At 51.4% G+C, this 14,809-nt stretch overlaps 1 protein-coding gene across 1 annotated transcript in view; it reads left to right on the top strand.

Annotated features, from left to right (window-relative positions):
• PCNX3 (pecanex 3) overlaps positions 1-14,809 on the top strand; it is a 47,920-nt gene that overhangs the window by 26,017 nt on the left and 7,094 nt on the right. The window contains exons 21-33 of the mRNA XM_081892193.1: positions 8-155; positions 1,587-1,764; positions 2,430-2,538; positions 3,275-3,404; positions 4,875-4,933; positions 6,104-6,319; positions 7,672-7,925; positions 8,811-9,041; positions 9,553-9,656; positions 10,358-10,505; positions 10,704-10,934; positions 12,412-12,686; positions 13,612-13,808. Of these exons, the coding sequence (XP_081748319.1) occupies positions 8-155; positions 1,587-1,764; positions 2,430-2,538; positions 3,275-3,404; positions 4,875-4,933; positions 6,104-6,319; positions 7,672-7,925; positions 8,811-9,041; positions 9,553-9,656; positions 10,358-10,505; positions 10,704-10,934; positions 12,412-12,686; positions 13,612-13,808 (2,280 nt within the window). The remainder of the gene's footprint in view (positions 1-7; positions 156-1,586; positions 1,765-2,429; positions 2,539-3,274; positions 3,405-4,874; positions 4,934-6,103; positions 6,320-7,671; positions 7,926-8,810; positions 9,042-9,552; positions 9,657-10,357; positions 10,506-10,703; positions 10,935-12,411; positions 12,687-13,611; positions 13,809-14,809) is intronic.

The raw sequence follows: 14,809 nt of genomic DNA, 5'->3' as shown, positions 1-14,809 counted from the left end.
CTTCCAGGTGCTGCCCAGCTGATGTGGTTTGAGAAGCTCTACGCCTGGCTACAGTGTGTGGAGAAATACTTCATCTACCCAGCTGTGGTGCTCAACGCTCTCACCATCGATGCCCACTTGGTCAGCACTCCACGGCAGGACAAGTTCTGCATCTAGTAAGTCCCACTTCCACGCTGGGCTGCAATTTCATTGTACAGTGGGAGGGGCTGCTGTGGTGGACTCTCTCTCCCTCCCCCCCTCCCTCCGCTCCTTCTCTCTGTCACCTTCTGCACTTCTGGGTAGAAAGCTGTCTTAAGGGTTCTCTAGTGCCAAAAATGTTTGCACCAGGAAAACATGACTCCCTAAGACTACATTTGCACCATATATATTTTAAACTGTATGATACCAGCTTCAACAGTCATGGCTTCCCCCAAAGAATTCTGGGAGCTGTAGTTTGTTACAGGTGCAGAGAGCTGTTAGGAGACTCCTTATTCTCCTTGTGGAGCTGCAATTCCCAGACTTCCCCGTGAAGAGAGATAAATTGTTTAAGCACTCTTGAGAATTGTATTTTTCTGTGCTGGGAATATAGTGGTCTCTTAACAACCTTCGGCACCCTTAACAAGCCACAGCACCCGGGATTTTGGATGAGGGGGAACCATGACTGCTTAAAGCGGTATCATAGTGTTTAAAATTATGTTGTGAATATGGTCTTTTCCCACCTGGTGTCTTTCAGAGGTTTTGAAGCACAATTCTGATCAGCATGCTAGCTGGGGCTGATGGCAGCTGTAGCCTAACGTATCTGGGGGGGCACCAGGTTGGGGAAAGCTGCTCTAAATTATGGCTGTCACAAATCCTTGTGTAACTGTATCATTTTCAGAATTTGTTGTGTGCTTGCTGATCACAGGGATTGGATGTGGGTGTGTACTTGGGCCATGAGCACTGAGAAACTCCACTCATGCCTTTTCCAACCATTTTTTGACTTCTGAGATGTCCATATAACTTCCAAGCAAAGGGTAGCAAATGATCAGCCTAATAAGCCAATATCCTTAAGCATACTGAATTTGCAATATGAAATCCTGTGCTTGCTCACCATTTGAGAAGAATGATCTAATAGCATTGGCCGCCAAGACTGGATTTTTGTGTGTGTACTTCTGCTACTGCCCAGGCTGAGGAGTTAGCGCTGAACTGAAAGCGTGTGCTTATGTGTGTGTTTAAGTGAGTTTCTAGCTGTTTAGGAAGCTGCGCTTTGAACGTCAGTGGGCTGCACCTGGCAGAATCTCAGAAGCCAGAGCGTACCGGGAGGGTGGGGGACTGAGGGGAACTTTTGTGTCTGCATTTGGCTCCTTGGTTCTCCCCATGAATAGCAGGAGTGGTGTGCATAGCTTACAGAATAACATCTTGCAAAAGCTTTGCACGATCCATTTGTGATCGGAAATCATGAACACTGGCCTCCAAATGCCCTTGGCTAGCAATAAACTTTGTGCAATAAACTTTTAAGAACCTTGGGTTTCCCTTTTTATTTTTATTTTTGCTGGCTGTAGAGGACAGATGCACAAGTAACTTATTCTCTCTTCTTTTCCCTCTCCCCGCCTCCCCTCTAATCCCAGTTGCCGAGCCCTCCTCATCACCATTGCCGGCATGAAACTTCTGCGCTGCTCCTTCTGCTGCCCCCCTCAGCAGTACGTCGCCCTGGGCTTCACTGTCCTCTTCTTCCAGTTTGACTACAAGCAGTACTCCGAGGGCTTCCTCACCGACTACTTTGTCATGTCCATCCTCTTTAGCAAGGTGGGTGCTGACCTGAACCCCCCTTTCCTGTCAGGAGGAGAGTCCTGGAACCATAGAGTTGGAAGGGACCCTGAGGATCATTCCTGAAATGCAGGAATATGTAGCTCTCCCATACGGCCATTGAACCTGCAACCTAGGCATTATCAGCACCGCGCTCTAACCAGCCAGACTGTGGAGAACAGGCAGGTTTGCTTAGGGTCCAAGGGGCTAGGATAATGCATTGCAGTGCCTTCCTCTGACTTGGTGGCATTCGCTTGGGAAGTGATAGCAGATCTTCTATGAACTAATATCTTCTTTATTCATTCATTCATTTATTTGATTTCTGTTTCTCCTTGGAGCTCAAGGTGGCGGCATATGACGAGGGCAGTCTTTGACGAGGAGTGCCTGGTGCAGGTCAAAGAGGAGGGGCAGGGGAGCAGGACAGGCAGGGACTCCCCAGATTGTGCCCCAACCCATTGGGAATAGGGAAGGTGACCCAGGACTTCTAACGGGCAATTTTTCCTTTATCAAATTCAGGTGGGGCCTATCCCTTAACCATCCCGGTCTCTGGAGTGGGGCAAATCTGCTCCCTCTCCACTCCGATCCACTAGTCTCTACTGCTGGACTGAGCTTCATGTGGGTAAACTTCTCTGTTCTTCTTTTCCCGCACCCCATCCCCTCTCCAGCTGTGGGACCTCTTATACAAGCTCCGGTTTGTGCTCACCTACATCGCCCCCTGGCAGATCACGTGGGGCTCTGCTTTCCACGCCTTCGCTCAGCCGTTCGCCGTACCTCGTATCCTTTTCCTATTGCAGCAGCCAAGGGGTGGAGGTGGAAGGCAGCACGTTCAGAGTTTTCCTCAGTAATATTCATTTCACGAAATTTACTTGGCGGAGGAACGCTCGAGTGTTTTACAAATGATGAGTGATGGAAACAGAAATAATTCCCCCTACTCCGTTTCTGTCCTCCGCTCTCAACACAACCCCTGTCATCCAACAGGAGTGGCAGCAAACTCAGGACTGCACATTTAACCAGTGGGATTCACTGCCACATGATGTTCTGGTGGGCAGCATAAGCTGCTTCTAGGAAGATTTGATTCGTCAGTGACTCAGTAGCTTGAATTGGAGCAGCCACAGTCAACATTTTTAGTTGTTTCCTGTTATCTATACCCCCAACTTTCCTTCAAGGAGTTCAGCATGGTTCTCCGCCTCTCTGTTTGATCCCCAAAGCAGCTCTGTGACGTAGGTTAGGCCGAGAGAGGCAGTGACTGGCCCAAGGTTGCCCATTGAGCTTCCTGGCTGAGTGTGGGTGTGAACCCTGGTCTCCCGGATCCCAGTGCATCACTCTCACTCCTACAGCACCCTGTTTTGGTGAATGCGAGAGACAGTGAGCAGGTGGCTGGCTGTAACTTTCAGCACCTGGGGTGTGCTGACATTGGACACTGAACCAGCAGCAAGAGTAGCCGGGTATTTGACTTTGTCCGTTTTGAACTTGATGCTGACGTTTCCTTGACTGCTGCCTGCCTGTCCAGACTCTGCAATGCTGTTTGTCCAGGCTGTCCTATCTGCTCTGTTCTCCACCCCTCTCAACCCGCTGCTGGGCAGCGCCGTCTTCATCATGTCCTACGCTCGCCCCGTCAAGTTTTGGGAGCGCGACTACAAGTGAGTGCCAAGCATGTTGCAGAGAGACCCTGGAGCCAATCTCCCTTGCCACTCAGCCGCTAATAGTAATGATGATGATGATGATGATGATGATGATAATAATAATAATAATAATAATAATAATAATAATAATAATAATAATGGGTTTCCCCAGCCACTCTGGGCAGCTTCCAGCAAAATACAATAATTAATAAAATATTGGAAACTTCTCTAAGCAGGGCTGCTTTCAGATGTCTTCTAAAATTCAGATAGTTGTTTATTTCTTTGACATCTGATGGAAGGGCGTTCCACAGGGCGGGCGCCACTACCGAGAAGGCCCTCTGCCTGGTTCCCTGTAACTTTGCTTCTCGCAGTGAGGGAACTGCCAGAAGGTCCTAAGCTCTGGACCTCAGTGTCCGGGCAGAACGATGGGGGTGGAGACGCTCCTTCAAGTATACTGGGCCAAGGCTGTTTGGGGCTTTAAAGGTCAGCACCAACACTTTGAATTGTGCTCAGAAACGTACTGGGAGCCAATGTAGGTCTTTCAAGACCAGTGTTATATGGTCTTGGTAGCCGCTCCCAGTCACCAGTCTAGCTGCCGCATTCTGTATTAGTTGTAGTTTCCGGGTCACCTTCAAAGGTAGTCCCACATAGAGCACATTGCAGTAGTCCAAGCGGGAGATAACCAGAGCATGTACCACTCTGGCGAGACAATCCATGGGCAGGTAGAGTCTCAGTCTGCGTACCAGATGGAGCTGATATAGACAACTGCCCTGGACGCAGAATTGAGCTGCGCCTCCATGGACAGCTGTGAGTTCAAAATAACTCCGGAGTGAGCTTTCTACAATAGAAACGTTGTCTTGTATGGAGACAGCTCTTTGGTCCATCTAGCCCAGCATTGTCTACCCCAGGGGTGGGGAACTCCCATCATCCCTCATCACTGGCCATGCTAGCTGGGGCCCATGGGAGTTGTAGTCCAGTTTCCCCACTCTTGGTCTACAGGTGTTTGGGGACTACAATTCCCATCATCCCTGACCACTGGTCCTGCTAGCTAGGGATGATGGGGGTTGTAGTCCCAACAACCACTGGAGACCCAAGTTTGGGAAACTGGCAGTTGCTCTGTCTGTTTAGAGTTTCAAGTAGGAGACAATTCCCAGCCCTACCTGGAGATGCCAGGGATGCAACCCAGAACCTCCTGCTTGCGAAGGGATTCCTCCGGCATTGAGCTACAGCCCTTCCTCACTGGATCATAGGGTCCATGCTCTTGGCCAGGACCACATTCCTGCTGATTGTGGGTGGGACTGGATCCAGGGGTGGGCAGGCCAGAGCCAGAAGTGGGTGAGCTGCCTCCTTTTCTTTCCCTCCCTTCCATGGGGGCTGCTGTGGGAAAACTCAGGAGGTCCGAACTGATTACTTGCAAAGACATTTCTAAGTCAAGCTGAGGACCACAGGTTGCTCCCCCCTTGTCTAATCTCTCTCTTTCCTTCTCAGCACCAAGAGAGTTGACCATTCCAACACCCGACTGGCCACGCAGCTTGACCGCAACCCAGGTACTGGAGAGCTTGAGGCTGGCAGGAGAGCAGGGGGAGTCACAGAACTGTTTTCTCCGGCTCCTAGTGCACTTCTTATGTCAACCTGGTCTGAAAAAAGTCACTATTCCATAAGAGTAAATTTTGTGCTTTAGTTCTGTGGCTGTTTTCCAGCTCTCCGTCCACCTTTCTATATAAATCCGCACATTTAAAATAATTTTGCTGTGCAATCTTAAGCATTCTTTCCTGTAAAGGAAATCCCACAGCCTTCCATGGGTCTGACTAATAAGTGCTGTTTCGTATCCAGACTTTATGGGCTCAAAAGACTAAAGGCCATACAGTATTAGATGTAACTCTAGTGCAGCCACAGAGGGAGTTTGAATTTGATAGGCACAATGATGGGAGGTGATTGATGCTTTTTCCACAAGTCACCTGTCCCTGGGCTACAGTTACTTACTGCAAGAGCAGGACCCATCCACTATGCCTGCTGTCTCTGCCTCTGCTTATAAACATAGGCACTTCCCAGGCTAAAGCGCAGTACAGTCGATAAAAGAGCCAGTGCGCTGCTTAAATGATCTTGGAGTGTGAACGCCACAAGGGCACATAGAAAGCTGACTTACATCCTGTCAGACTAATTGTATACCTAGCCCAGTATTGCTGATTCTGGCTGGCAGCAGCTCTCCAGGGTGTGAGAGGGAACCTTCCCTAGTCCTGCTGCGTCAGATGGTAGGGGCTCATCCTGCAGCCCTTTGCCCACAAAGCAGGGGCTCTATCTTTGAGCTGCAGTCCCCATTCCTGAAGGCAGGAGACTGCCTTACACTAAGTCAGGGTCTTTGACCGTCTGCCCAGTGACACTGGCTGGCAGTGGCTCCTTGTGGTCTTGGGCAGAGATAAGTTCTCATTGGCTGATTCATTTAAATGGAGAATTTTTCTGGGAGTTTCTTGGGTGCACAGCAGGCATTGCAACACTTCAGCTGCCATGGAAGCCAGCAGCAATCATGCACCGCGGGTAAAGAAAAACCTATCCTTTGCCCAAATCACTAGCCTGCCTGTTGTGGAGGGAAGCCCTTCTGGGTCCCGAGTGATGAGGGCAGAGTTGGGAATCCAACATTATCTGGAAGGCTCCTCCTCTCTGTCTCCCCTGTGCTTTTGCTACGTATTTGTGCTCATGTGGTTTGCCCCGATTCGCAGGCGCCGATGACAACAACCTGAACTCCATCTTCTACGAGCACCTGACACGCTCCTTGCAGCACACGCTCTGCGGGGACCTGATCCTGGGGCGCTGGGGCAACTACACCACAGGGGACTGTTTCATCCTGGCCTCGGACTACCTGAACGCCCTTGTGCACCTCATCGAGATTGGCAACGGCTTGGTGACCTTCCAGCTGCGGGGCCTCGAGTTTCGCGGTAAGTCGGCAGGGAGGCCAAAGCAATGGGGAAGCCCATGATCTTCCTGCTGAATCTTCCTGGGACAGAAGACTGCTCCTGGGTCTGTTTGTGGGGGCCGATGGGAAATGTAATCCAAAACATTTGGAGGGCCCCAGAAGACTGGATTACAGCTTCCACCTTCCCTGACGGTTGGCTACACTGCCTGGAGCTGATGGGAGATGGATGCCTAACATCTGGGTGGGCTGTCCCTAGTCCATTTTGTCACACACACACACACACACACCAGGTTTCAGTAATGGTCTTTCCCAGCCTTGCCAGGAGACTGAACCTGGGACATTTTGGCCCTTGACCTTTGACATCTGGGCATAGGAAGCTTCTTTATATCAAGTCAAACTTGATTTGCCCATTCAGCCTTCCAGTACTGCCTACTGCAGCCTTCTGCAACCTGGTGCCATCCAGATATTTTGGACTGCAACTCCCATCAGCCCCAGCCAGCTTCGCCAGTGGTCAAGGTTAATGGGAATTGAGGTCCAAAACACCTGTAGGTAACTAGGGTGTGGAAGGCTGGCCATTGTTGTTGTTGTTGTTGTTGTTATGGTGGTTGTTTGACAGTGGAACGGTCACTCTCAGGAGGTTATGGACTCTCCTTCCTTGGAGGTTTTTATGAAGAGGTTGGACGGCCATCTGTCATGGATGCTTTAGCTGAGATTCCTGCATTGCAAGGGGTTGGACTAGACGACCCTTGGTGTCCCTTCCAACTCTGAGTTTCTATTATTATTATTATTATTATTATTAAAATTTATTACCCACCTTCTGCCAGCAAGTCCCAGGGTGGGTTACAACAACCCTAAGATTCAGAATTTAGAACAGTGAAAATACTGTCACTAACTAGCAGCGGGTCCGCAGCAGAGAAAGGGCTTTTTCTCATCCTCTGCCTCCTGGTTCTTTTTTAAGTGGAGATACCAGAATTGCCACTGAGCTCCGTCACTGCATCTAGCCTGCAGGCTAGAGGTAGGTTACACGTCAGCCCAGAGGTAGAATCTGCCATCCCTGCACAAAGCCCCATCAATTTTTATGGCAGCAGCGCAAGCAAACAAAATTAAGAGACTGTTGTTGAGAGGTTTAGAATGCTTTGTACTGTAATGCAAATCGCAAGTGACCCCCCCCCTCCATAGTCATTAGATTGGCTATTTCATGAGCAAGGAGGGGGCAGTAGCCCTTCTCCTCAACTTATCTGCAAGGATCTCTGTATTCTTATTTAAGTGTGGGCTCAGATCTCCTGCTGTCAAAGGTGACTATGGCCCATGGGCCACAGAGAGGTCAGCGCCCGCTGCCACAGACCAACATGCAGGCTGCCCTTTCTTTTCCAGGTACCTACTGCCAGCAGCGAGAGGTGGAAGCCATCACGGAGGGGGTGGAGGAGGACGAGGGCTGCTGCTGCTGCGAGCCCGGCCACCTGCCGCGCATGCTGAGCTTCAACGCAGCCTTTGGGCAGCGCTGGCTGGCCTGGGAGGTGGCTGCCACCAAGTACGTCCTGGAGGGCTACAGCATCAGCGACAACAACGCTGCCTCCATGCTCCAGGTCTTCGATCTTCGGAAGATCCTCATCACTTACTATGTCAAGGTGAACCTTGTTGCCCGAGAGGGGAGATCTGCACTTCTGGGTTGTTAGTAATGGTTGTTATGTCACAATAGTTTTATTTTTCTAAAAATGAAAAGGTTGGTTGAAAGAGGTTGGTGCCTTCATCAGGCACCGGAAAAGCAACAGAGATGGTCAGTGTTGTTTTTCTAGAAAAAGAGGTGCCAGAACTCACCAGGAACATCTCCCTCATTCTTTTAGAATGGCAATGGCGCCCACCTGAGAAGTGCTGGAACTGAGTTCCAGGGGGAGGTGGGAGCCCTGGAAACAGTGCATATCTAATGTTTGCCAGACAGAATTCCCAAAGGAATTGGTTGGTATTTTGGGGTCCCCTTTTCCGGTTGCATTTGAACAGTGAAATCTCCGCCTAACAAGCCAACAGGCATGAGCTTCATACAGTCACTTTGGTCCTAGGAATGGGGCCTTTAATGCAGAACTTCCCCCCATCCCTGTATTAGACAGATGCCGCCTCTGTTAACTTTCTGGTGCCTCTTGAAGACCTTCCTTTTCCAACAAGCCTTGTAAATTGAGGTTTTTCTCCCAGTCTACTATTGGACTTGTTTTTTGTTGATGTTTTTATTGTTGGCTGCTTTGGGATGTTTCCTTGTAAGTGATTCATAAATAAAACAGAAGTTTGGAGCAAGGTTTCCCAAACTTGGGTCTCCATCTGTTTTGGGACTACACTTCTCATCATCCTTGACCACTGGTCCTGCTAGCTAGGGATGATGGGAGTTGTAGTCCCAGAACAGCTGGAGAGAGGCCCAAGTTTGGGAAACCCTGGTTTAGAGAAACAGTCACAGGAAGTCTTGCGGCATGCTGAGATCCCTCCCCTCCCATCCTTTGTGATCACCTCCAACTTCCCTTTGCCAGAGCATCATCTACTATGTGACTGGCTCTCCAAAGCTCGAGGAGTGGCTGGGCAATGAGGGGATCCAGGAGGCCCTCCGCCCCTGCACCTCTCTGAACTACGCAGACAGCGACCCCACCTTCAACCTCAACATAGACGAGGATTACGATCACCGCATGGCAGGCATCACCCTGGCTTCCTTCTGCAACATCTACCTCGACTGGATCCAGTACTGTGCTAGCCGCAGGGAGAAGGTGAGTCATGGGCCGTTGTAGGAGAGAAATGGTTGCTCCCTCTCTGGAAAAAGGAGGTGCCTGGGGTTCCACCTGGTTCTCCTGGAAGTCTTCCCAAATCCCCAATGTATGTGGGCTGCTCAGAGTCTTCCAGAGATGGAATAATTAAATGCCGCCCATCTGAGTCTCCCTCTCCTCCTGCAACAAGCTGTCCTCCACCCTGGTCTCCAAGAATGAGCAGCATAATGAGGAGGTCAGATGTGTGCTTGGGAAACATCTGGGAGAGGAGGAGCCTTCGAAGGGGTGGAAGGTGGGGACCTTCTGTCTTGGCAGCTGCTCTATAAGGGCAAGAAGTGTTGCTGAGCTGCATGCCATTTCCTTGAATAAAGAGTTACCTTCACTGACAACCCCGACTCTGCTTCTTCATGCTGACCTGCATCTGACTCCAGCCCTGACAAATACAGATTCTGTGTGTGGGCCCTGTTCTGCCTCCCATGCCACCGTGTGTCTTTTCTTTCTTTCTTTCTTTCAGCCGGTGGACCGGGAGTGGAACTCCCCTCTGGTCACCCTGTGCTTTGGGCTCTGCATCCTGGGGCGCCGGGCCTTGGGCACTGCCTCCCACAGCATGTCAGCCAGGTGAGACCAGCCCCAGACATGCCTCCTCCCTACCCTCTGTGTTAAGAACCCCACTGTAGGTTTGATTGGAATGCTTTGCCACACGGGTTTATATTATTGTTTGCCTAGCGAGGCAGCATATCAGTTTGTATAATGATGATGGTGGTGATGGTGGTGATGATGAGGATACAGTTGTACCTCAGATCCCAAACGCCTTGGTACTTGAACGTTTTGGCTCCCGAACACCACAAACCCGGAAGTGACTGTTTCAGTTTGTGAACGTTCTTTGGAACCCGAACATCCAACAGGGGTTCCGCAGCTTCCAATTGGCTGCAGGAGCTTCCTGCAGCCAATCAGAAGCCACGTTTTGGTTTCCAAACATTTGGAAGTCAAACGGACTTCTGGAACGGATTCCGTTCAACTTCCAAGGTGCAACTGTATAGGGAACAACTGCTAAAGACTCCTGCTTGTGTGGCCTGCCTGAACAACATAGCCCAATCTAAGGCTTTTAATCTTAATCATGGCATGAGCCTCTTAATTTTAGGATCGTAGGTTCGAGCCCCACATTGGGCAAAACAATTCCTACATTGCAGGGGGTTGGACTGGATAATAATATTTTTTATTATTTGTACCCCACCCATCTGACTGGGTTTCCCCAGTCCCTTCCAACTCTGCAATTCCGTGATTCCTCCCTTCCTCCCTCCTTCCTTCTTTCTCTGCAGCCTGGAGCCCTTCCTGTACGGCCTGCATGCACTGTTCAAGGGGGACTTCCGAATCACATCACCGCGCGATGAGTGGGTCTTTGCTGACATGGACCTGCTGCATCACGTGGTGGCACCCGGAGTGCGCATGTCACTCAAGCTACACCAGGTGTGCCTTTGCCCCACCCACATAATTAAGTAGGAGCATTGGAAGCTGCCATACAGAGCCAGGTTGTGTCGTGGACTGGCTGGAGGCAGGGGAGTGGTGGGAGAAACCAGCTGGGGAACCCCCCAGGGGAAGAAGCCAGGGGTGCTCCTTCCCTGTCTCGCCCCTTGCAATACAGCATTGCCTCTCCTCCTCTTCAAGGACCATTTCACCTCCCCGGACGAGTACGACGACCCAGCCGTGTTGTACGACGCCATACGGTCGAACGAGGAGAAGATGGTGATCTCGCATGAGGGCGACCCCGCTTGGCGCAGTGCCATCCTCACCAACACACCCGCCCTGCTGGCCCTGCGCCATGTGATGGACGACGCCAGCGACGAGTACAAGATTATCATGCTCAACAAGCGCTACCTCGGATTCCGGGTCATCAAGGTGGGCAAAAGGCTGAGATTGTGGGAGATGGTTGGATTTTCCACTTTCATGGGAGTGGGTGAGAAGCTGAGCTCTGTGGGCAGGGAAGTTTGAGGACTCAGGTAGCGAGAAAAGATTGCCCACGTCAGCATTGTTCAGGGCAAGCAGAGCCTGAAGCATCCACACTGGGAAACAAAGACAGACCAGTGCGTTTGGCTTCATGCAGCCGACTCACCTGGTTTCTCCAGCTCCTAAAAATAAACTTCATAGCAGCCTTCCTCAACTTGGTGCCCTCCAAATGTTGTTGGACTCAAGCTCCCACCTTCCCTGACCACTGACCACGCTGGCTGAGGCTGATGGGAGTTGTGGTCCGAAACATCTTAAGGGCAGCAGGCTGGGGAAGTCGGTCCTTACAGTTTGCATCATTTCCTCCATCAGGGTTTTGCTGACTTGTGGAAGCTTTCTGCTGAGTCCCCTTCCAGCATTTTAGTTTGGCTGGCAATAGTTGTCCTGTCCACCTTGCACCTTTTTACAGAAGAACTTCCTAGCCTCGGTTAACATCTCACCCAAAACTGCCTATATCTTTCTGTATACATAAAAATATAAGGTTGTCGTCATGCAGTCCTCATTGGAGGATTTGTAGCGCCTCGCCACATCACAATACTGCATTTTCATGAAGTCAGGGTTTGGTAGGGGAGCAACAGAGAAGGCTGGCAGTTGCACAACACTAGTGGGCATGGCATGGGAGTGAAAAGGGAGGAACACTGATGGGAAAAACAACAGCAGAAGTTAGATTAAAGCTGAGCTGGGGAGAAGAAAATTGTGGTTTTAAACAATGGCAGAGGTTTGAGCAAAGTGCCTTCATACCGTGGGATATTTAGGGGTGGGGTTGGCAAGTAGAACAAGCCAGGGTGCAGCCTTGTGTGTGTACCCATGCACCCACCCTAGAATAGCTGTTAAAATGACCTCAAAAGGGTTTTCCTACATTGCTTTGGGCGGTGTGAGGAGGCTTGCAAGCGAGAGAGCCTGGAACTGAGCTGGTGTTGCTCATCCCCACTCCAGTCTTTGTGCCTCTGTCTGGATTACCTGCAAGCGTGTGCCAGCCTGAGCTTGCATGCCTGGCATGCCCAGAGGTGCCTTTTGCAGGAAGAGGCATCTCTGGGGAGACAGACCTGCCTGGATCCCGACCAGAAGAGCAGCTGGGTGTGTCACTGCCTGAACCAGCAGGGGCAGCAAGGGCAAGCAATTGCAGCACACCCACACCCATTGCTCAGGCAGTGGCCAGAACTTCTACTATTGGCATGGGTTCTCCTGGGACTTGTGCAGAGATTCCGCGTTCAAAGAAACTGTGCAAAGAAGAGAATGTTGAGGAGCTAATTTGGGCTTTTGGTGGATGCCCCTTTGACTCCGTCCTGCACCCAGCTCCTGCTCCCAAAGCTGGAAACCTGCGCTGTGTGCTTCTTGCGGAGCAACGCTTTCCTCCCTCCTTCTGTTCCAGGTGAACCGGGAATGTGTGCGGGGTCTGTGGGCCGGGCAGCAGCAGGAGCTGGTGTTTCTCCGCAACCGGAACCCCGAGCGCGGCAGCATCCAGAACGCCAAGCAGGCCCTGCGCAACATGATCAACTCCTCCTGCGACCAGCCCATCGGATACCCCATCTACGTCTCTCCCCTGACCACTTCGTACGCCGGCAGCCACCCGCAGCTGCGCTCGCTGTGGGGAGGCCCCATCAGCTTGCACAATATCTCCGCTTGGTTCATACGAAGCTGGGAGAGGTGAGGCTCTCCCTTGTGTTGCAGGAGGCTCCATGTTTTCCTGCGGCTGGGATGGGGGATACTGTGCCCGTCTCAAATCCTGCGGGTCTCCAGCTAACATGGCTAGTGACTAGGGCTGATGGGAGTTGGAGGTCAGCAACTTCTGGGGGTTTGCAGGTTCCACTCAGCCATGAAGCTCACGGGGTGACCTTGGGCCAGTCACTGTGTCTCAGCCTAACCTACCTCACAGGGTTGTTGTTGGGGTTAAGTGAGGAGCGAGAGGACCCTGTTCGCCACCTTGAGCTCCTTGGAGAAGAAGGTGGAATATAAATGCAATTTTATTTTTTTTAATTTAAAAATTTGTTTCTGGTTTTTAAGCAAATACCTTTGAACATTCAGCAGTACATCTGATGGTGTTTGTTCCATCCATTGACTTTGGACATAAGCTTATACATTCAGTGCTCAAACATATTACTTTACTTAACCTCTCCACTGCGCAGATGGAGCAGTTGGTATAACAAAGTCTTGATTTTGGCCATTAACATAGTTTAAAAAAGGGGTCCATGTTTCTTGGAAGGTACCTCTTTTCGTTATGCCTTTACTGTAATTGCCCTCCTGTGTCTGGCAAGACCCTCAAACATCGCTGTATCCCACATATTATTTTTCCATATATTTAGGGGTATTTCAGTCTGGCTCTTCCATTGTTGAGCTGACCATGTGGCACCCAGGAAGAAGCCTACTAGTTCTCTGTGGTGCAGGGTGGAGCCTATTTCCGAAGATAGCAGGGCTAAGGCAAGAATAAATACAATCAATAAATAAAATTCAAGGTTGGGGGCGGTTCTTGGCAACTAGAAGGACAGGGTGGGCAGTAACCAGCACAGCTATTCCCTTTGCTTGCAACCCCACCTGCTCAAGACCTGTCCCAATTTCATCCTCTGTTTCACAGGTTGCAGAAAGGCTGTGGGGCTGGTTGCAATAGCGGAGGGAACATTGAGGATTCGGACTGCGGTGGTGGCTCTTCCTCCCTCAGCAATAATCCCACCGTGCACGGGTCTCAGGCTCCTGGGAGCACCGCTCACAGTGTGGGCACAGGGGCTGCAAACCCCTCCGAACCGGTCATCACCACTGCCCAGCCTCAGGCAGGTAAGGAGGACTCCCCCCCCCCCCGCAAATGCAACGGCGTTTGGTGAAAGAATGGGTCATAATAGGGGTGAACACAGCGGGTGGGGGTCAGAGAGGACAGGGTTTTGGAAACAGGAGGAGGGCTGGAATTCCAGCAGAAGGAGAGCCTGCTGGATGGAAAACCTGTAACAGCACTCACACACACACACCCGCACCTGCAGACACTATCGTCATTGTTTTCTTCTTCTCCTTCTTCTTCTTTGTTAAATATCACTGCATCGTGAGTGTTTGGAGTGTTTGGAGTGTAAGGCCTCTCCCTCCTCAGGCCAATCCCATCTGGCCTAGGGGGCGGGGCCCAGGCTCACCTTCGCCACGGCTTTAAGAGGCCTCATTGAGGCCAGGGACATCGCTGCCGCTGCATCGTGAGTGTTTGGAGTGTAAGGCCTCTCCCTCCTCAGGCCAATTCCATCTGGCCTAGGGGGCGGGGCCCAGGCTCACCTTCGCCACGGCTTTAAGAGGCCTCATTGAGGCCAGGGACATCGCTGCCGCTGCATCGTGAGTGTTTGGAGTGTAAGGCCTCTCCCTCCTCAGGCCAATTCCATCTGGCCTAGGGGGCGGGGCCCAGGCTCACCTTCGCCACGGCTTTAAGAGGCCTCATTGAGGCCAGGGACATCGCTGCCGCTGCATCCATAAAAGACTCCAAGGAGGCCCGGGACACTGCTGCTGCCGCTCTGCCGGTGAGTCTTGGGGAGGACCGCTCCCCCTGCAAGCCCATTTTCCATCTTGGGCCTGGGGGCGGGCCCCAGACTCCACCTCAGGAGGCCTCGGAACATTGCTGCTGCCGCTTTGCCGTGCGTTTGGGGGGAGGGCTCCTCCCCCTGCAGGCCCACTCTCCATCAGGCCAGGGGGCGGGGCCCACGCCCACCACTGCCGCAGCTTTTGAGGACACCAGTGCTGCTGCAGCGGTTGTTTGAAGTGTTTTTATATGTTTTAAACTGTTTTTATTTTTTGATTTGTTGTAC

Source organism: Podarcis melisellensis, assembly GCF_964234715.1.
Source record: "Podarcis melisellensis genome assembly, chromosome: 16".
Taxonomy (NCBI): Eukaryota; Metazoa; Chordata; class Lepidosauria; order Squamata; family Lacertidae; genus Podarcis; species Podarcis melisellensis.
The sequence above is the reverse complement of the archived record's forward strand: the minus strand, read 5'-3'. Positions and strand labels throughout refer to the sequence as shown.